At 43.4% G+C, this 22,500-nt stretch overlaps 1 protein-coding gene across 1 annotated transcript in view; it reads right to left on the bottom strand.

The window, feature by feature from the left end:
* The window catches only part of LOC134466778 (transmembrane protease serine 9-like), a 28,533-nt gene that overhangs the window by 861 nt on the left and 5,172 nt on the right, over positions 1 to 22,500 (bottom strand). Inside the window, exons 5-14 of the mRNA XM_063220656.1 lie at positions 20,047 to 20,189; positions 13,827 to 14,019; positions 13,179 to 13,199; positions 12,859 to 13,021; positions 5,386 to 5,657; positions 4,860 to 5,011; positions 4,346 to 4,661; positions 3,196 to 3,358; positions 2,609 to 2,877; positions 1 to 123 (exon numbers count right to left, since the gene is read on the bottom strand). The exon at positions 1 to 123 is cut by the window's left edge and continues 23 nt beyond it. Of these exons, the coding sequence (XP_063076726.1) occupies positions 1 to 123; positions 2,609 to 2,877; positions 3,196 to 3,358; positions 4,346 to 4,661; positions 4,860 to 5,011; positions 5,386 to 5,657; positions 12,859 to 13,021; positions 13,179 to 13,199; positions 13,827 to 14,019; positions 20,047 to 20,189 (1,815 nt within the window). The remainder of the gene's footprint in view (positions 124 to 2,608; positions 2,878 to 3,195; positions 3,359 to 4,345; positions 4,662 to 4,859; positions 5,012 to 5,385; positions 5,658 to 12,858; positions 13,022 to 13,178; positions 13,200 to 13,826; positions 14,020 to 20,046; positions 20,190 to 22,500) is intronic.

The following is a 22,500-nucleotide window of genomic DNA, read 5'->3' as shown; positions in this document are numbered from 1 at the left end:
GTCCTGAGCAGATCATGTTGTCTGTAACGGTGATGTGATGAGGGCTGTAGATGCTCCTGCACTTACTAGCGCCCACTACAGGCGCCACCACTTCCTGCAGCCCAGAAGAAGGGGGCAGCGGCACTACACACACGCACGCACGCACACACACGCAAACAAATCATGATATGAACCAAATCGTGAGTTGAGTGTATCATTACAGCCCTGAAATACACCCTTTAGTTTTTGTTAAATTTCTGGTTAGATTGGTCATAAGATATGGGGGACAAGGAGGAACAATTGAAAATTAGAATTAGAAAATGAATATTTGTCCTTAATGATTTCTTTGTGTGGGACGTATAGTCCCAGGAATAGTGTGTATAAAGTAATGATATTTCCCTTCTGGCTTCTCTCTCTGTTTCGCATGACTGCACTCTAAGAAAATTTCCCTGCAAAATAACGGCAGTTACTGGCAATTATATTTACCTGTAATTCTACTGTTATTTCACACCAAAAATCAAATACAGCTCATTGCTGTTTAATGTATCACAGTATATAACATTTTTTCAGCAGCAATTGAACTGTTAAATAACAGTACTCTACAGAAAAATAACAGTACATTTCAGTTAAAAAGTTGAATAGTACTGTGTGATGACAGGCAAATACTGGGTCATAGTTGTATTCATGATTATGGCCATGGCAACTTCCCACCCCACCCATCATTCTCCATAACTGTGGTACCCTGGCCATGTTACCACCCCACCCTCCCATCGTTCACCATGACTGGAGTGCCTTGAGCATGATACTATGGCGCTATGCTGTATTGAGAAAATGGTTTGCGGTGGTCCTTTGAAAGTGTGGGCATGAATAAAATTTCAGAGTACACAGTGCTATGTTACAATGATAGTGTGCAAGGTGGGCTTTTTACTGTATCTCTTGATGAGCCAATGATGAATATAGCATTGGTCAGTCTTTAAAAAAATATTTTACACCAAGTAGCACAGCAAACAAGCAGCACTACAAGCTAGCTCTCAAAGCAATGCCTAATTTGCAGCAGGCACATTATATGCAACAATGCCACAAATGATGCCACATACAGCAAGCTTTCACAAAGAGGAAAGTGTGCAAGCATGTAAGCAAGCTTGTAGGCAAGCTTGTAGGCAAACAAGTGCTATGCTGTGCCATGCAGGCCAGCCAGCAGGCAGGCAAGCAACTGAAGTGTTGATAGTCCAGATTTATATACAGGTGTAAGAGTACCATGTGACCAGAGTCATCAGGCCCTTGGCAGGTGACGCCCGTAATTGAATAATGGCATAACAGCCCTACTCAGGTGAGGCCAGGCACTGATTAGCAGATTGGTTTAGATGGGGCTGCTTGTTGCAAGAGTGTTACAAGTTCTTAAAATGTTTCAGCCATTCACACTTTCATCACTATCAAAATGCATGTGCTACTCACACTTTGCTGCATCAAGCACTTTTTAAGTATTGTAGTTTCCTTAGAATTTTTTTCATCATGCTTGATAGTATCAGATAATCTTTAACCAGTCAGAATGACTTCAGTTCTTCAGGTGGTATTGAAGTTTGATGGTGATCACGGACAAGTGGAGGATGAATGGGTTTCAATGGTGCTGCCTAAAATAACTTGTTATTTTCTAGAGATGCACCGGATCCGGTTCCGGTTCCGGATCCGTCAGGATAATAGAGTTTTTCACAGGGTCCGGGTCCGGCAGGATCTTAAGCAGTGGATCCGGTATCCGGCATGTTACCTAAAAATCAGGGTCTGCATGTCTAGCCTAGGCTTTTCAGTCTTTCACAACCCCAATCACTGCATGGAGTGAAATCCCTTTGGAAGCGGCTATTGCAGGCAGTGTGGCAATAAGCCAATGAGTCTAAAAAATTGTTTGCGCCAACGTAATAAAAAGGGCCCACGTGTGCGAGTAGATATGTTTCAACCGTTTTGTAGGATCCGGTATCCGGTTCCGGATCCGGCAGGATCTTTTTCAGTGGATCTGGTATCCGGCAGGATCCTAAAAATCAGGATCCGGTGCATCTCTAGTTTTTTCCACAACGGCGAATACTGCTATTGTGCAGTACTTACTGTTTATGCTCAATATGTGACTCAAAGTAATATTTTCACAGTAGTTGTCTGTTTTTTCGAAAAACAGTAGAATGCTGTTGCAGAATTGCCGTAAATAAACAGCTATTTGTTACAGTGTGTGGGTTAGCAGGGCAGGGTGCTAGTAGGACCTAGCGGAAGAGTGGGCAGTGACTTATCTCTCACAAGCAGCATACATTTCGCTTCCGGGTTGGCCTCACCTGGGCTCGTTTGAGCTACCTGGCATTTGTTTTCCACGTGTTCACCGTTTGTCATGGTATCACTGGGAAGATCTGGTTGTTGGAGGAAAATACGAGGAAAGGTAGGCTCTCCTCTGTTTATAGTTTGTAGTAAACATGACAAGCTTTATTATAATGGTATCTTGCATGATTACTAATGGATGCTGCTTGGTCTTAGCTTTGCTCGATTGGGTCCAGAGGGGATGAAGGACGCCTCCAAACTCCCTTTTGGATTTGGATAACTAGTATGCATGGATGGATATGTCTTAATAATGATCTTGGCTGAAAAAACTCACCTCCTTTCCTGATGTTCCCCCAGCCAGTGATCCAGGTCTTGGTGCCAGCGCCGTATGAGCTAGCAGCCGCAGCCAGGCAGACGGGCCGGATGAAGTTGGTGAAAGTGACGGGGGATGAGAGGCGGAGGAGAGCGATGTCATTGTCTATGGTGTCGCTATTGTAATCGGGATGCCTGATGATCTGAGAAATGGTCCTGGATACCTCATTGGGGTTGCTGCCCTCTTGACTCTGGCGACCGAGGTAGACCACGTAACCTAAGGGGCTGGAGCTGCAGTGAGAGAGAAAACAGATTAACTGGATAATGGTATAATATAGTATAATATTGACGATTAAGCCTGTTACTGTAACATATTTACACTTTAGCCCATACGATAGCAAAACCTCAGTGTTTAACATATCGAACATGTCCACACCTAAAGGAGAATTCCTGCCAATTTCAACATGTTGTATTGCTCACTCTTTCCTTGATTTGGCAGTACTCGAAGACAAGGCATTTTATTGTTCAGCCCTTTCTGAGATCCTGCATATGGTCTTAATTTAATACTCCTAATATAATCCCAAAAGTTGTGTGTGTTTGTAATTTCACCTGGAGAAGCAGTGGGCGGCAGTCAGCACCCATTGGCTGTTGATGAGGGATCCTCCACAGAAATGGTGTCCGAATTGTGTTAGGCTGGCCTGCCATGGCCACGCCCCTGCCGGAGCATCCTGCCCCCCCACTATACGCGTGTTCATGGGCGCTCTCCCACACACTACAGGAGGAAATTCAGAGGTGTATTTACTGTAGTCGTCACAGCATTACTGTAAAACGAGGGTCAGAGTACAGTGTGTGTGTGTGTGTGTGTGTGTGTTTGTGTGTGTGTGTGTGTGTGTGTGTGTGTGTGTGTGTGTGTGTGTGTGTGTGTGTGTGTCCACGATCCGCGTTTTCAGGGGGGCTAGTTCACACACTACTGAAGAACAGTGACATAAAGTGTGTGTGTGTGTGTGTGTGTGTGTGTGTGTGTGTGTGTGTGTGTGTGTGTGTGTGTGTGTGTGTGTGTGTGTGTGTGTGTGTGTGTGTGTGTGTGTGTGTTACAGCTGAGACACAGAGGTGGCCAAAGTAAAAGAAGAAGTGAAAGAACGTAACCTGCCCTCGTTTCCTTCCAATACAAGCGACCTCACTGAGTAACTGATCTACAATTACTATAGAGCGATGTACCTGATTCAGCGCTAGTGGAGGGTGCTTTGATGGTGGCTGTCATAGCTGTGTGTTTAGCCAACTGACGCCTGCATCAACATTGACAAGGCAGGTTACGTTTTTTCACTCCTTCTTTTACTTTGGCCACCTCTGTGTCTCAGCTGTAACACACACACACACACACACACACACACACACACACACACACACACACACACACACACACACACACACACACACACACACACACACACACACACACACACACACACACACACACTACGGAGGCCAGGATCCCTGCTGGCCCGTCTGCCTGGCCAGATGGAGTACCCTTAGGACAGTGACACTGGATTCTTGCCATGGACATAGTGTGGTGAGTGATTTAAGAAAATTGTGGGCTTTTGGTCAGTTCGTAACTATACCAGCCTGCGTTGATGAGTTGAATGTTATCTGAGACCACGTTCCCCATATCACAACCATTACATGGTGTAGTAGTGGTAATGTGATACAGTATACTGTACGTGTGGTGGTGTGGGGGTATGACTTGTGTGGTGTAACTTACGTGGTGGTGTAGTGGCGGTGGTTGTAGTTGTGGTGGTTGTAGTTGTGGTGGTTGTGGTGGTTGTAGTGGTTGTCGTGGTGACGGGAGGTGAGCCGGAGCAGGTGGCAGTCAGGTCACTGTCAGTGCCACTGGAGGTGAAGGTGACGAATCCCGGCTGATTGGTGGTGATCTGAGTGTTGATCCAGCTCTGGTATTGAGACACCCGTGCGTACACCCCAGGAAACTCAGCCAAAGCACAGCCGATACCGAAACTCACAACACCGGACTGGATCCACCTGCCCCCCTGTTTGCTTACAATTGGACCACCTGAGTCACCCTGCACACACACACACACACACACACACACACACACACACACACACACACACACACACACACACACACACACACACACACACACACACACACACACACACACACACACACACATCATCTATTTTGCCAATAAGATTACATAACAGGTAAGTAAATACAGGTAGCCACCTGAACAGGTAGCAGGTACATGGTAGATTACCTGACAGGAGTCTTTCCCGCCCTCATCCAGTCCGGCACAGATCATGTTGTCAGTAATGGTGATGTCCCGTACACTGTATTTGCAGAAGCAGTTCCTGTTTCCTGTGACAGGCACTTCAACTTCCTGAAGGTTCTTCGGTGAGGGGAGGGGCACTAGAGGAGACATCAACCAATCACAGGGAATTAATACTTCCTAAGATTTCTCAAACCCTGTTCAACAAACTGTCTTTGGAAAGTCCTTTTCTTCAAACTATTGTCCAAACAACTGTCTCACTTTTGTTATTCAAAACACTCTCATAATCCCATGTATACACATACTGTACTCAAATAGTGCCATGCTCTTATTTGAACACACTTCTTCATCTCCCTTCTTCAAACTCTTTCTTTCAAACTCTCTTCTTCAATTCCTTCCTACGAACACTTTCACAGCCTTACCTCTCTCTCTCTCACACACACACACACACACGCACACGCACACACACGCACACGCACACGCACACACACACACACACATACTATCATCTCACCTCCAGTCCCGATGGTGCCCCAACCAGTGACCCAGCTGTTGGTGCCCCTGTGGAAGGAACTGCCGTCCGCAGCCAGGCAGACGGGCCGGATGGCGTTGGAATAGGTGACAGGGGATGAGAGGCGGAGGAGACAAATGTCATTGTTCATGGGGCTGCCACTATTATAATTGGGGTGTCTGATGATCTCAGAGACGGACCTGGAAACCTCGTTGGGGTTGCTGCCCTCCAATCTCTGGCGACCGAGATAGACCATTAAGCCTGAGGGGCTGGTGCTGAAAAGAGGAGACACTTAAGCCCTTAGCATATCACCACTTACCTTAGCATATTGACAGTTAAGCCCTTGTATAAATACAATTTACAATGTATATACCTTTTTGTCTATAGCCCACTGAGTTGTACAGTATATTCCTTTAACGGTTAGTTCATCCCTTCAAAATCTGAAAGCACTAAAGAGAGTGTTTCGAATCTTATTGTGAATGTGTAAATTGTATATGTGAACAGTGAAAATAAAAGGCATTTCATTAGCTCACTATCTAAAATTTGGATTAATCATGTATGCACACATCTTCGTTCTCGCTGGCAAACAGACTTCCTCTGATCGTGCGGCTCTCGCAGGAGAGCAGCTTTCCACGCGGTGGACCGATCATCAAAAGTGCTTCACGGGGTCCACGCCCCCAGAAGCTCAGATTGTTAGATTAGGCGGCGTATGGGCCAAGATCGCTGGCCGTGGTGCTGAAGTACTGCCACGGATGAGAAATATCTATGCAGTAAACATTCTCGAGCTAGGGAGTAGGGAGCGCCACTGTGAGCTCGGGCAGTATCTACACCCGCAGATATGTGCGAGCTCTGAGCAGACACCCCCTGCCGATGATGGTCAGAGACCAAAGAGGTGAACTGGAGAGGAAACTAGAGCAGGACACCTGGTAGAGCGACCGAACAGCGACAGAAGGGAGGTGAACGGGCAGGTGGTGGGTGCGAGCGAGAAAGAACATTTCTATCTGAATTGCTAATCTTCATCTAATTTATGGATTGAATGTTTCGGAAATTGCAGCATTTTGATTTCATTCTCAATTTACCAAGTGTCCCAACTCCAGAGGAATTGGGGTTTGCGATTAGGCAGTTACCCTCTGATTGGTTAACACAACAGTGGCATTTTTGTAAACACAACTATAGGCTTGGGTGGAGCAAGAGAATTTTTCGCCACTGACTCAGTACTCATGTCAGCGTGTGTGTGTGTGTGTGTGTGTGTGTGTGTGTGTGTGTGTGTGTGTGTGTGTGTGTGTGTGTGTGTGTGTGTGTGTGTGTGTGTGTGTGTCAGTGTTAATTTCGTCAACCACGACGATGACGAAAATATTTCGTCAACGCCCCTTTTTCCCTTGACGATGACGAGACGATGACGAAATAAAAAATGCCTCCAGCTAATAAAAATATGACGAAAATTAAAAAAAAAATTCGTCAAGGAGACTAAGACGAGACGAAATTTACAAGCCATGGACGAATGGACATTAAAAAATGTAATTATTTATAATTAATTTGTAATTTGTAATTGTAATATAGGCCTAAGTGTCTTGAACTTCATAGGTGATTGCGCGCTCACGCTGTGTTGCCTGGCTTGTCTCTGCTGGCAGCTGGCGGCTCAGTCAGTAGTTCTGTAGCCTAGTAGTTCAGTGAGTCCATTAAGTTGAGTTTAGGTCCTAAAACATTCCCAGAGAAAGAGAGAAAATAGCCGACGTTGAGGGAAGTGTTAATTTTGAAACATCTTCAACAACCCTCTTGTCCATGACGAAGACGTGTTTCTGCAGTAATGACAGTCGCGCCAATCCTCCTCTGATACTGTCATTCTAAACCTCCTCGAGCTTCCACTATTCTCCTTTTCACTTAGGCTGTCTTAACCCGGCGTTCGTTGTTTGTTCTTTTTTTGTAATGTTTGCTATATTTGTTGTTTAACCAAATGTGTAGGCAGTTCGCAAGCAAATCATGAAGGTCGGATTTGTGAATTGATTTAAATCAGTCACCGCGGGAGCGCGCGCCAGCAGGGGGAAAGTTGGCCTGTCTAAACAGAGGCACGGCTACTGTAGCCTAGTTTTGAAAAGAATCAATGGATGGGCGATCGCTGAGGAGTTTAAAACTGTTGAGATTTGAAACTTTGAGATTTGAACTTGTTCTCGTCGAGAGCAACGCTAAAAGACCCGAGGAAGTCGACAGCATCTCCATGCGTCTGCAGCGTCTTCCTAAGTTCCAAAAACTCTTTTCAGGGTCATGCTTATCGAGCCTCGACACCCCCGACAAACAAAACAGCATTCGTGTTTAAATATTTGTATGTGCATGTCCTTTCTATCGTCCAGTCTGCGTACCCCTGCCTAACTATTTTTCCTGGGACTTCTGCATGGCATACGAAGTGTGCTCGCACAATCTATTTAAGCCTCCACGCATACCGCACGAGTCATTATCGTTCTCTGCTCGCATTGCCAATTGAAAACAAAAACCGCTAACTTGCATAGTCTAACATCAGCAATATTTTATCTGACTCGTGGTCATCGGGAAGCCACTATCAGGGAGACTTCTTGGACTTCATGCAGACTTGGGATGTCTGGTCTTCCCACTGCCGGCAATCTGCAGGCTTTGTCACGCGGTCAGGTGAAGAAGAGTAGCTTCCTCCGTGATCAAACTCAAAATCAAATAGTAGCCTATGCAGCAGCTTCTAATGCACGAGAGAGAGAGAGAGAGACAGAGAGACAGAGAGAGAGAGAGAGAGAGAGAGAGAGAGAGAGAGAGAGAGAGAGAGAGAGAGAGAGAGAGAGAGAGAGAGAGAGAGAGAGAGAGAGAGAGAAAGAGAGAGAGAAGCTTGCACCTGGAAGTGTGTGTGTGTGTGTGTGATGCTCTTTTGCTCTATGATGTTGAAATGACTGATTTGGGTTTTGGTGGAAAATGACCAAGTAACAAGGTGAATATTTGCTGCAATAGGCTATATTAGTATTGAAATAACGATAGCCATTGAAGGTTATTAATTTTACACCACAATATTGACTAAAATGACTAAAATTTGAAATGTTGACTAAAATGGCTAAAATGACTAAAATTTGAAATGTTGACTAAAATGACTAAAATGACTAAAATTTGACTATGACTAAAATTGATTTTCGTCATTTTGACTAAGACTAAGACTAAATTGGGAAGCCAATGACTAAAATATGACTAAGACTAAAATTGTTTTTCGTCATTGTGACTAAGACTAAGACTAAATCAAAAAAAGCTGACGAAATTAACACTGGTGTGTGTGTGTGTGTGTGTGTGTGTGTGTGTGTGTGTGTGTGTGTGTGTGTGTGTGTGTGTGTGTGTGTGTGTGTGTGTGTGTGTGTGTGTGTGTGTGTGTGTGTTAGGGTGCATCAGATGCCCCCTATGAAAATATATTGCCTTGGTCCTATAGTAAAAATGTTCTTCACCCAGTAAAAACACACTGTGTAAAATATTTTGCAATTTGGATGAAGTTTACCGGGACCACCAGCCCCATGAAAATAGAAAATAATGGTGATAGTCAAAATCTTGGAATAGAAACAGGGCTGGACTGGCCATCTGGCATAGCGAGCGTTTCCCGGTGGGCCTTGCACCCTCCTGGGTCCCCATTTTTATTTTTTTTTAACATTTCAGGTCATTTGAAATCTGTGGCACTGGATTGTAGCTTTTGAATCCAGGTTTTCCATTGTCTTAAAACAGAGGTGGGCAAACCCTGTGACACATTTGCCCCTGCCAATATAATGAACCAGCTGATCCTAATTACCACTTAAGCCAGGTTGATGAGGTAATTAGTGAAATCACCTGTATTGGGAGCACAAACAGAAGGAATATCTAAGCAGGCTGTGTATTCAGTCGATCCACTTACACAGACTTCAGTCTCGGGACAGACTGATGTTCAAACTGCTATATTCAGGCAAAATTGCTGTTTTGCAACACAATATCAACTCCTTGCTGCCTTGGACCACTGCTAGTATCAAGCAAGCAGGCGCGGTTCTTGCATAGAGGCGTTGCTAGGCAACCGCCTTAGGCCCCGCCTTAGCCCCCGAAATTTAGGGGCCCCCTCTGACTGGGAGCGGAAAATTTCACATAGTAATTGGGGCCCCTTTGGACAGTAATTCACAAATAAATGGTAATTTTCATAAATAATGAATTTTGTATGTTTAAATTGGAAATAAGAGCAACACAATACATTACAAACAAATACAGATCCCGTGCACACCCCTCTCTTTCGTGTTAAAATGGAATATTCCATCCATGCATGCCATGTGCGCGAGACGAGTTCCAAAACATTCGCTACGTTCCCACACAACATGCCTGCGCATATCTGCACTGCGCACAATGCGTAATTACGGCGCATTCGGAACGCACTGTGAGTGCGCATTGCTGCCCATATATGCGCAGCGGGTCCCTCCGCGAACGCGCTGAAGACGGAAGCGACTCAAGCGAGGTGACTGACATTTCTAGGTGGTGAACAGACATGCGAGTTTTGTGCTTTCTTGAATATGGATAACACTGTGCGTAAATGTTTTAAAACTCCAACATCGGTAACTTTGGATAACCCACGACATGACATGTTAGAAGCCTGGACTATCTCCGTGGATCGGACAGCGACAAGGAAACGGTGCCCTAGTTCTACACTGTAGCACTAGCAGGTCAACTACTGTGGCTATCCCTGATGGATCTGTGAATGGCCGCGGCACTGATAACCCCAAGTTTTGTTGAATGAATACCTCGTGAGATATTTTGTTTCAAATAGGCGTTACTTTTCCTCTAGATGTGAACTGGAATTGGCTCGAGTAAGTTATTCCATTGAAAAGCGCTTGCAGACGGTGCATCGGTTACTGTATCATCAGACAACCTTCTCAATCTCTCTGAAATGATATCAGAAACATGCTGTCGAAATTTGGAAAGGCTTAAACAAGCATGCAGCTTTCAAGGAACATTCTGTAACTTGATGCGATGTGGCGAGATTTAGAACATCGCAGAATTAGCTGACATGTCAGCCATAGCTCCAGTAGATATGCTGGAGTTTTTAATAATGAACTGCGTTACGTGGCGATATTGCTGGCTAGTTCTGGATGCTAACAGGAGGTGATGTGGAAGTTCAGCCTGGAGAAACGCCGACGTGATTGACAAAAGACAGCGCACTCTACTCATAGTAAGTCACATTGATTGTGTGTGTGTGCGCTCGCGCTTGTGTATGTGATGGCAATTGGAACTATTGCTACTACTATGCCTCAGTTGGTTGGTTTGGAATTCACCCGCCGTGGTGTTTTGTTTTGTAGCCAATTCAGTTTGAGATGCTTGCTGCTCGCCGTCCAATACGTCGTGTGGATTCCCTGATTGTCGCTCCCAACGCAGGACGCTCCCCGGTCGGCTCGCTCCCACTAGCCAGACTATCGATCCCACCGCCATATAACGGAGCTAGTTATCTTTTTGATGTTAGTTTTTTGTTCCTAACCTTAACCCTAAACCTAACCCTAACCCTAACCCTAAATTGCTTGTATGTGGCAGTGTATGATAATACGTGAAATATAATCGGGTGGGAGGACTACACGTCCGGGAGTGATAGAAACACCTGGGACTACACGTCCGGGAGCGATCTCAGTTGGGAGTGTCCATCTACCTCCCGTCATGTGCACACGCAGTTGGTGGTGTGGCGGTGGTGGCATTTGGGCGAAATGATACACTGCAATCTTACTGTCTATTTTTATTTGTGTCGTTGAACTTTGATCTGTGTTTGCCACTGCAATGGTCTGGGTAGAGAGAGAGAGAGAGAGAGAGAGAGAGAGAGAGAGAGAGAGAGAGAGAGAGAGAGAGAGAGAGAGAGAGAGAGAGAGAGAGAGAGAAGCCTTTGATGCCCATGTGTAATTGATTGATGTGCATGTGAAGGTTGCAATGTTGAATATGTCAACATTGAATGCTGTCTAAATGTCTAAAGCAAAACTTGGCCCAAGCACATTATGTTCAGGAGGTCTTCTGACTGAGAGCTTAGTTTTTGAATTGTGTATCTGTGATACAGAAGATGCTGTGAGCTAAGCATCTCTAAGCAAGCCTATTAGGCTATTATTATTATTTTTCAAGGGGGGGTACACACTTGGGTGGGCCGGTGGGCCGATGGGCCCCCTAGCTAACTTCGCCTTAGGCCCCCAAATTGCTAAGTCCGCCACTGCAAGCAAGAGATTGCAAAGCTGTATGACTGTTATATTTGTGTGTTTCGCTGTGAGCCTACAATTCATGGAGGAACATCTGTACTAAACCTGTGAATGCTCCTTGGAATGACTAGGCTACAAGGAAGTCAATATAACTGTATCGAAGAGTGCCATTACTGCTTTATCCCATCGCCTGTGGTAGTATTTCACTTAACTCCATCAGATGAGTACCACAACTTACCTGAGAGGCCCTTGGCAACGGACTCTGGACCTGGTGATACCCATGACACACCTAGAAGACACTTAAGTACAGGTTTTGGGAAGCCACTCTTTCCAACATCACATACAGTTGTATTGACTGTACTCTATTGAACTACTGCAGGGAGTTCTTGAAAAAACCACAAGTCATTCCAAGGAGCATTCACAGCTTTAGTACAGATGTTCCACCAGGTATTAACAGCTACCTGTACAATCCTGTAGGCCCACAGGTGAAACACACAAAAGTCATACAGCTTCGCAATCTCTTGCTTGATACTAGCAGTGGGTCAGATGGTGCATTATATTGGCTATATTTGGAATATGTGGCACTGAACTTCAGTTTTGGAATCCAGGTTGCCCATCACTATCACCATTGTTTTGTATATTCATGGTCCTGGTGGACCCAGTAGAATTCATCTAAATTTCGACATATTTTACACAGAGTGATTTTACTGTGCATAGAACATTTTTATCACAGAGCTGAGGCAATATGTTTTTATTGGGTAGCTTGATGCACCGAAATGTACATTTCTATTCAGGGCTGGACTGGGGGATAAATAGGGCCCGGGCACTTTTGGATTCAAGGGGCCCCCCTCATTATTATTAGTGGCGGAGAACTGACTCACCAGTGGGCCCGCACCCTCTTTGGCCCCTATTTTCAGTAATGTAAAAAAAAATTAAAAATGGGGACCCAGGAGGGTGCAAGGCCCACCGGGAAACACTCGCTATGCCAGATGGCCAGTCCAGCCCTGTTTCTATTCAAGATTTTGACTATCACCCTTATTTTCTATTTTCATGGGGCTGGTTGCCCCGGTACACTTCATCCAAATTTCAAAATATTTTACACAGTGTGTTTTTACTGGGTGTAGAACATTTTTACTATAGGGCCGAGGCAATATCTTTTCATAGGGGGCATTTGATGCACCCTAGTGTGTGTGTGTGTGTGTGTGTGTGTGTGTGTGTGTGTGTGTGTGTGTGTGTGTGTGTGTGTGTGTGTGTGTGTGTGTGTGTGTGTGTGTGTGTGTGTGTGTGTGTGTGTGTGTCTCACGTGGAGAAGCAGTGGGCAGCGGTCAGCACCCATTCGTTGTTGATGAGGGATCCTCCACAGAAATGGTGGCCACCTCGTGTTAAGCTGGCCTGCCATGGCCACGCTCCTGCCGGAGCATCCTGCCCCCCTACTATACGCGTGTTCATGGGCGCTCTTCCACACACTACAGGAAGAAATTCAGAAGTGTATTTATTGTAGTCATCACAGCATTACTGTAAAACGAGGGTCAGAGTACAGTGTGTGTGTGTGTGTGTGTGTGTGTGTGTGTGTGTGTGTGTGTGTGTGTGTGTGTGTGTGTGTGTGTGTGTGTGTGTACTCACCATCGAGCTGAGAGGGGAATCCTGGAACACAATAGTTCAGCCAATCGCATGCCCACACGGACACGCGCACGCGCACGCGCACGCACACACACACACACACACACACACACACACACACACACACACACACACACACACACACACACACACACACACACACACACACACACACACACACACACACACAGGAATTTACCAACAGTGAAACTGTAATTATGTTCAAGAAAGTGTGTGTGTGTGCATAATACTTGAATGTGCATCAACTGGTCTAACTGCTTCACAGCTGAAATTATGCGCATATTTAATGAAGCAGACACACAAACACATACAGAATGACCTTCCCACGCACCTTCACAGTAAAATGCAGCAGTCTTAAGTCACATTTAGAGAAACTAATAATCAAGTAAATATGAAGAACATTTCACATGCCACCTCAAACCTGATTCATTTCTGAACTTGTGTGTGTGTGCGTGTGCGCGTGTGCGTGTGCGTGTGCGTGTGCGTGTGCGTGTGCGTGTGCGTGTGTGTGTGTGTGTGTGTGTGTGTGTGTGCGTGTTAAACAGTTATGAGACTTCATCTTCATAACGAAGAAGCGCATAATGAAATAAGGACTCAAGAGAGGAGAAGACGTGATAGTGGGGTCCTTGCCGGTGGTGACTGTGATGAATCCGGGCGTATCCGTGGTGATGTGTGATGAGATCCAGCTCTGGTACCGTGATACACGTGCGAGGACATCAGGAAATTCAGTATGAGCACAGCCAAATACAGTGCTGAAACTCACCACTCCCCCCTGCACCCAGACTGAACCTTCCTTACTCACGAATGGACCACCAGAGTCACCCTGCACACAAACACACATAAAAATACACACACACACACACACACACACACACACACACACACACACACACACACACACACACACACACACACACACACACACACACACACAAGCAAGCCTTTACTGTCACTGAAAACAGATGTGCATCTGTGTAATGTACGCTCGTGTGTATGTGTGTTCATTTGTTTTTATTAGGGCCAAAACATACCAAGGCGGAACGGAACGGTCGCAGGACGGACGCGGTCTTTCTGCTTAGTTTTGGCCGGCGTGCTTTTCTCTGCCTTGCACACTGACAGCGTCGGCGTGCGCGGCCAGTCCTATTCAAAACCCTAGCCACAGCCAAAGCTAGCATGCTACTTTGCCATTCATTTGAATGAGACACCGCCGGTCGCCGGCGTGAAAAATACGCTCGAGTTCTATTTTCCAAATGCAGCGCGGCGCGGAGCCGGCTCCCGCGCCGCTGACGCCCGACTACCGCCGGTTGGTGTGTAAGGACAGATAGGTTTCAATGTATTTTCACTGACGCCGGTAAAAACCGCGGCCGTTCCGCGCCGCTTTACCGCCTTGGTGTGTCAGACCCCTTAGATCCCCATCAGCTTTTGCTTTAGCAGTAGCCAAGGCTGAGACATAAACAAACTTTGTGTTGGTTTATGGCCCCCGCTCTCTTGAGGGCCCCTGAGGACCCTCCTCGTGTAGCATATTTCTAAAATGTAGTTACTTATCTTCATGCCACTAAGGCATCCAGTTCCTAATCTAACACAGCTGGAAATAAAACAGGAGCTGTTATATAGCAAGGATTGGACATTCATTTATCAAAGACGGTGGGGTCGTGAGATATACAAAGCGGATTCCAAAAAAGTTGGGACACTTTGTATTTTGTGAATAAAATCAAAATGCTGGCATTTTCAAAACATCTAATATGTTAATAATGTACAGCATTATGTACAGACAACATATCAGTTGTTAAAGTCAAGCAGAATTATTGTTTTGAGGTAATTATGTGATCATTTAAAATTTGACCCATGCAACAAATCTCAAAAAAGTTGGGACAGAGCCAAAACATGTTGTAATAGTTGGATAATTCTAAAAATAACACAAGGAAGAATATTTTAAAAGGAACTATATTGACTGCCAACATTAATGCACAACTAAAATACCATCACAGAAAGGCTGTGGCACTCAGCAGTGAAGATTTTGAGGGACTAATTACTTATCTATTACACAGAAAGATTGAATTATCAAAATTGCAGGCATATAAGGCCTATTTCCGTAATATAGAGTTCTGTGTAATCATTGCATGAGTTATGAGATCATGACATACTCGTGGTCAATAAGCAAACTATGACACTCCAACAATGACAGCTCTCGAAAAAAATGACCATAAACACAACACTTGATTAATGCACATGATGCACACATTAAACAGTGTTGCATGCGGAAAAGCTCATTCTATGAACCCAGGAGACATGTGGAACTGTCCTCTGATTACAGGATGGAACATATTTAATCCTTTTTGAAAATTATGGAGTCATGCACCCTCCAGGTTATATAGAAAATGAATACTTCAGCTTGATTTAGTGGTCAGTCTGAAAGACAGCATATACGATGGTAAGGGGTTGCAGAGGTGACTTGGTTAGGGTCTTCTTACTCATGTAGAGCATTAAAATGAATGTTGAATGATACATACAGACTTTAAATAGCAAACATGGCTACCAAGGCATTATATTTTGGAGCACCGCCTTTAGATATTGTCCCCTAATGGTGGCAAATTTAAATCTCTACTATGTTCCAATAGTGTGGTTCCATCATAAGAGTAAATAGGTCACAAAATTGTTTTCTTGCAGTCAGGATATGCCCATATTAAGCATAACAAAAAGGTAAACAAGTTGAAGAACACACCTATCAGTTGAGCTGCTGAAATCATGTCTCGCACATCAAAATATCTAATTTTTGAATAAAATTATGCCATCAGTCAAAGTATTTAACTGTTCAGTCTCATCCCTTGTGTTGTGTTTAGTCTTATCTAATATAAAATGCATTTTATTGGCCCTGTCCCAACTTTTTTGGGATTTGTTGCAAGGGTGAAATTTTAAATGATCACATAATTCCTCAAAACAATAATTCTGCTTCACTTTAACAACTGATTTGTTGTCTGTACATACTGTTCTACCTTGTTAACATATTGAATGTTTTGAAAATGCCAGCGTTTTGATTTTATTCACAAAATACAAAGTGTCCCAACTTTTTTGGAATCCGCTTTGTAGTTTTTCATGGACCTCTTATGTAGTTTTAAATGTAAAAAACCCACAATAAAAAACCCACAATAAATGCTGAATATAACGAAGAGTAATTATGTTATAAGCAAAAATAAGCTATTCCTTTGTGATTCATAAGTTAATATTTGAAACATTTAGCTGCAAGAACTGCAGTGCAGGATGGGTACGCAATCTACAGAGAGCCAACCCAGAGCCCTAGATACGGCTCTGAGCCTAGATTACGTCCTTATTTCCTCCCCTCATTCGTTCAAGTCAGTTTTATCCAAACAAAATTTGCCATGTACGTAACCACAGAGATATTATCATTGCTGCAATGGCCATGCATTGCATTTCTGTTTTAAAAACCAAAGCTAACTTATGTACACTCTAAGAAAATTTCCCTGCAAAATAACGGCAGTTACTGGCAATTATATTTACCTGTAATTCTACTGTTATTTCACACCAAAATCAAATACAGCTCATTGCTGTTTAATGTATCACAGTATATAACATTGTTTCAGCAGCAATTGGACTGTTAAATAACAGTACTCTACAGAAAAATAACAGTACATATCAGTTAAAAAGTTGAATTGTACTGTGTGATGACAGGCAAATACTGGGTCATAGTTGTATTCATGAATATGGCCATGGCAACTTCCCACCCCACCCATCATTCTCCATAACTGTGGTACCCTGGCCATGTTACCACCCCACCCTCCCATCGTTCACCATGACTGGAGTGCCTTGAGCATGATACTATGGCGCTATGCTGTATTGAGAAAATGGTTTGCGGTGGTCCTTTGAAAGTGTGGGCATGAATAAAATTTCAGAGTACGCAGTGCTATGTTACAATGATAGTGTGCAAGGTGGGCTTTTTACTGTATCTCTTGATGAGCCAATGATGAATATAGCATTGGTCAGTCTTTAAAAAAATATTTTACACCAAGTAGCACAGCAAACAAGCAGCACTACAAGCTAGCTCTCAAAGCAATGCCTAATTTGCAGCAGGCACATTATATGCAACAATGCCACAAATGATGCCACATACAGCAAGCTTTCACAAAGAGGAAAGTGTGCAAGCATGTAAGCAAGCTTGTAGGCAAGCTTGTAGGCAAACAAGTGCTATGCTGTGCCATGCAGGCCAGCCAGCAGGCAGGCAAGCAACTGAAGTGTTGATAGTCCAGATTTATATACAGGTGCAAGAGTACCATGTGACCAGAGTCATCAGGCCCTTGGCAGGTGACGCCCGTAATTGAATAATGGCATAACAGCCCTACTCAGGTGAGGCCAGGCACTAATTAGCAGATTGGTTTAGATGGGGCTGCTTGTTGCAAGAGTGTTAAAATTCTTAAAATGTTTCAGCCATTCACACTTTCATCACTATCAAAATGCATGTGCTACTCACACTTTGTTGCATCAAGCACTTTTTAAGTATTGTAGTTTCCTTAGAAATTGTTTCATCATGCTTGATAGTATCAGATAATCTTTAACCAGTCAGAATGACTTCAGTTCTTCAGGTGGTATTGAAGTTTGATGGTGATCACGGACAAGTGAAGGATGAATGGGTTTCAATGGTGCTGCCTAAAATAACTTGTTATTTTCTAGAGATGCACCGGATCCGGTTCCGGTTCCGGTTCCGGTTCCGTCAGGATAATAGAGTTTTTCACAGGGTCCGGGTCCGGCAGGATCTTAAGCAGTGGATCCGGTATCAGGCATGTTACCTAAAAATCAGGGTCTGGTGCATGTCTAGCCTAGGCTTTTCAGTCTTTCACAACCCCAATCACTGCATGGAGTGAAATCCCTTTGGAAGCGGCTATTGCAGGCAGTGTGGCAATAAGCCAATGAGTCTAAAAAATAGTTTGCGCCAACGTAATAAAAAGGGCCCACGTGTGCGAGTAGACTATATGTTTCAACCCTTTTGTAGGATCTGGTTCCGGATCCGGCAGGATCTTATTCAGTGGATCTGGTATCCGGCAGGATCCTAAAAATCAGAATCCGGTGCATCTCTAGTTTTTTCCACAACGGCGAATACTGCTATTGTGCAGTACTTACTGTTTATGCTCAATATGTGACTCAAAGTAATATTTTCACAGTAGTTGTCTGTTTTTTCGAAAAACAGTAGAATGCTGTTGCAGAATTGCCGTAAATAAACAGCTATTTGTTACAGTGTATGTAAGGAAGTTTTATCATCACTTTGAATGGACCAACATAATCCACCTATGGAAGGAAGTGTTGAAGGTACTGCAACTCCACATGTGTATTTGTACCACACATGCTAGTAGATAATTCCACTCAAATTCTATGTTAGTATGCATTTTTTATTGTTGGGGGGTTAGCTGTTTGCCTCAACATTTGTTGAACCACATTAAAATCTGAAAGTACTTTATTGTAGCCCCTTAATGCACGCCGTACCTCCAGGGACACGTTGTAATAGTTATTAAAAAGTGAACTACCATAGTACTACAATACTATGACATAGCACAGGGCCTAGTAAGACACTACAACTTGGTCATTGCCATTCTGGTAACAGCACATTTATAACCCTATGTCTTAACAAGTTAAATCAAATCTGTGAGATCGCTAAAATGTCAAATTCAATAACTTGATGACCTGGTAATGGCCCATAGCATTTCCTGCACCAATTGACGGCTGACTGATTGGCCTACAGTGCTTGTTGGTGGACAGGACCGAAGCTGCCCTCACTTTGAAACCACCTTACTGAAGGCATTTAATGGTCAAAAAGTAGCCCATTAATAAATAGGGCCTAGAATATTGGCTTATTCGAAGTTCGTTTATTTAATTTAGAAACAAACTTTGATTACGATTTTGGTTAAAAGTCAGAGCTCCTCTTGCAGGCAGTTTAACAGAAGAACATAGCCAAAAATGACTGCCAATTTATAGGCAATTCTATCACACCAACTAGGCTTATGAAAGATGTTCAATATAATTACTACTGTGCTGTGTCTGACACAAAGGATTGTTTTATCAGGCTTATAAAATGTGATTTTGGGAGAGGATAGGTCAAGCTCTCTGTAGCAGTCGGACACAAAATTGCATGACAAAACCCTTGCCTATTTATAATTCTAGTCACTTATTAATTAGCCTACTCAATAGGTCGTCTCCACAACGTACTACTGTCTGTTCTATATTACTTGTACCTACTGTTACTGTATACTCTGTATTGACCTCACACTTTGTACTTGCTTGTATGCCCTCTCTGTAAGTTGCTTGGGATACAAGTGTCTGCTAAATGTAATGTAATTCAAATGACACTGGTATGTTTTAAGCAAATTGTATGACACTGGGTAGGCTACAGTTTGTTACACACACTGTGCAGCCTATAGCAGAGGTTCTCAACTTTTTTCTTTAGGGATATATATTTTTGCACATAGGATTTGAAGCATCTGATGTTGAGTAGGAGGTATGGGGGGGATGACATTCCCATAAAGTCCCATAAAGGCTGGGGCCCTAGCAGTAGCTATTTTTCCTGGGATCTTTTCAATTAATCATTGACAAATACAAATATCAACCACACGGATTGGTGGTATACATGATATTCTTCCTATGGTCCTTCTAATTAACCATGAACAAATATCAGCTACACAGAGTGGTAGTAAAGATGACATTCATATCTACTACATCAAGGAAAGAAACGATAGAAATAAAATAAAATTAACAACAAAAATATAATAAAATACAAGGAAAAAATAAATAACACAAACGATACATAGGTGTGTGTTTGTGTGTGTGTGTGTGTACTGTATGTTGGTACCTGGCAAAACCCCTGGCCTGTGAGTCCTGTGCAGATCATGTTGTCTGTAACGGTGATGTAGATGCTGTAGATGCTCCTGCACTTACTAGCGCCCACTATAGGCGACACCACTTCCTGCAGCCCAGAAGAAGGGGGTAGCGGCACTACACACACGCACGCACGCATACACACACGCACGCACGCACGCATGCGTACACGCGTACACGCACGAACACACACACACACACACACACACACACACACACACACACACACACACACACACACACACACACACACACACACACACACACACACACACACAAATCAGACCCTCCTCAAATTAATGATGATGTGACTTGCAAATTCAACCGATCACTGTGAATTCAGGACAGTGTTGCAGATAGAATATGACTAAGTAAGTAAATGCACTTGGGTTGTAATCAGGGCTAGTTCTACTGTTGCCGCATTCTGGGTGCATAGTTTTGTCGCAAAGTTTCACATTTAATTTTGTTTGATGCTTCTATTGTGATGATTCTATTGTGAGTTGGAATTTTGCGTATTATGGTGCCCCGCAAGACGTTTGGTGCCCTAGGTCAGTGGTTCTTCACCTTTTTTTCTTAAAGCACCCCCTTACCTGTGTCAAAGACAAGCCGCGCACCCCCAACCCAAACTTCTACATGTGTTTACGCACTGAAAAAGGATTGAAGTGATTAATTACAATGATTCTTGCTTGAGACACTAATCAATATCTTAATGCCTTTACATCCAAAACATGTATTCATTTGGTTTTGATTTTAACTAATTATAATTTCCGCAAGCCGAGTTTTGGTCACAAGTTCAACACAAACAAAATTCTGTGCACCCCTTGAAATCTCTGCACCCCAGGTTAAGAACCACTGCACTAGGTGATTGCCTAGTCAGCCTATGCCTAGCACCGGCCCTGCTTGTAATGACACTGTATCAAACCAAGAAACAGTAATATGCAGACTCACGATACTGTATCGCAATGTAAAGTTCTGTTACCCTTAAGTCCAGAAAACAACCACATGATATGATCTGTGATAGTGCTTCCAAGCTTATTTTAATTTTTTAAAGATGCACTGTGTAGAATGGTGGCCAGAGTAGTTATTGCAATTACGCTGCTCATTGTAGTGCAGCAAGTTTTGCAGCTAAAAATGTCCATTTCTGGAAATTGCCGGACAATGGAGAAGCTCCCCCTTTTCATGTGTACAAAGTGCAATTTTCTCAGTCATAAATAATGAATACTTAAAATTTGATGGTGAAGTGATAAAGCCTGCAGTACACTTGCTGCGAGCTGTAAATGACGTGCGTCACCGCGCGCAACCGACTGCACATGCTTGCTTTAAAAGCAGTTGACCAAGACGCAAAATACTGGCGGAATCATCCAGGGGGCAGAGAGCGCGCAGCATTGGGATGCGGAAATTGGGAACACAGAAGGCAAAGAAAGCAAAAACAAAAAGAGGGGCTCCCTGGGCAAGGAAACACTGCTACTGCTCCTACAAACCCCAACTCCTGTGAAGTTGGGACGTTTGGTAAACTGAGAATAAAATCAAAATGCTATCATTTTCAAAACATTCAATACATTCCTTAGATGGAGAATAGTGAAAAGACGACATATCAAGTTTTAAAACCGAGAAAAAATATTGTTTTAGGGGACATATGTACTCATTTCTAATTTGATAACTGCAACACGTCTCAAATAAGTTGGGACGGGGATCAGTGAAATGTAATAAACATCCAAATAAGAAAAAACAACAAGGAAGAACATTTCAAAATGAATTGTACTGATGAACAATTTGAGTGTCCAGGTATAAGACAATCACAGAGAGGCTGAGTCACTCAGAATTAAAGATGCAGAGGGAACAATTACCATAGTCATTACATAAAGTTTTGAATTCCATTGATTTACCGTGATTGAGAGTATATAAGACATATTTTTGTCATTAAAATCATTGTATAGGTTCATGACATCATGAAATATATATTGGCTGTAGTCTCACTCTAGCACTCAGAGAATTACAGCTAGTGAAAACTTGACCATATTAAGGACGCTTAATGTGTGCAAATGATAGAGGGGTTTAACATTCCCCCATCCACCCGAGCTCACTTGAAATAGACCCAGACGACATGGGAAACTGTCATTTGCTTACAACAGTCAGCAGAGGTTGCAGAAGTCAATTCTTTTTGACAATAATAGTCTTGCACATCCTGCGCTACAGTGAAAATTTACCATGTAAGTTGTGTTAGTGCTAACTTCAAAAGTCAGCCTCCATGATGGCATGGGCGTGCAGTAGTACATTGGTTAACCTGTTCTAACTCACCTGTAGAATTGAATACAGTACTGAATGAAATAAATGGGTTTTAAACAGCATGAAAAGCCACTCATGCATTATATTTTGAAGGGAGGTCTTCGATTACTGTCACATAGTAAGGATAAATTGCATTCTCTAC

This window comes from Engraulis encrasicolus, chromosome 17, assembly GCF_034702125.1.
Source record: "Engraulis encrasicolus isolate BLACKSEA-1 chromosome 17, IST_EnEncr_1.0, whole genome shotgun sequence".
Taxonomy (NCBI): domain Eukaryota; kingdom Metazoa; phylum Chordata; class Actinopteri; order Clupeiformes; family Engraulidae; genus Engraulis; species Engraulis encrasicolus.
The sequence above is the reverse complement of the archived record's forward strand: the minus strand, read 5'-3'. Positions and strand labels throughout refer to the sequence as shown.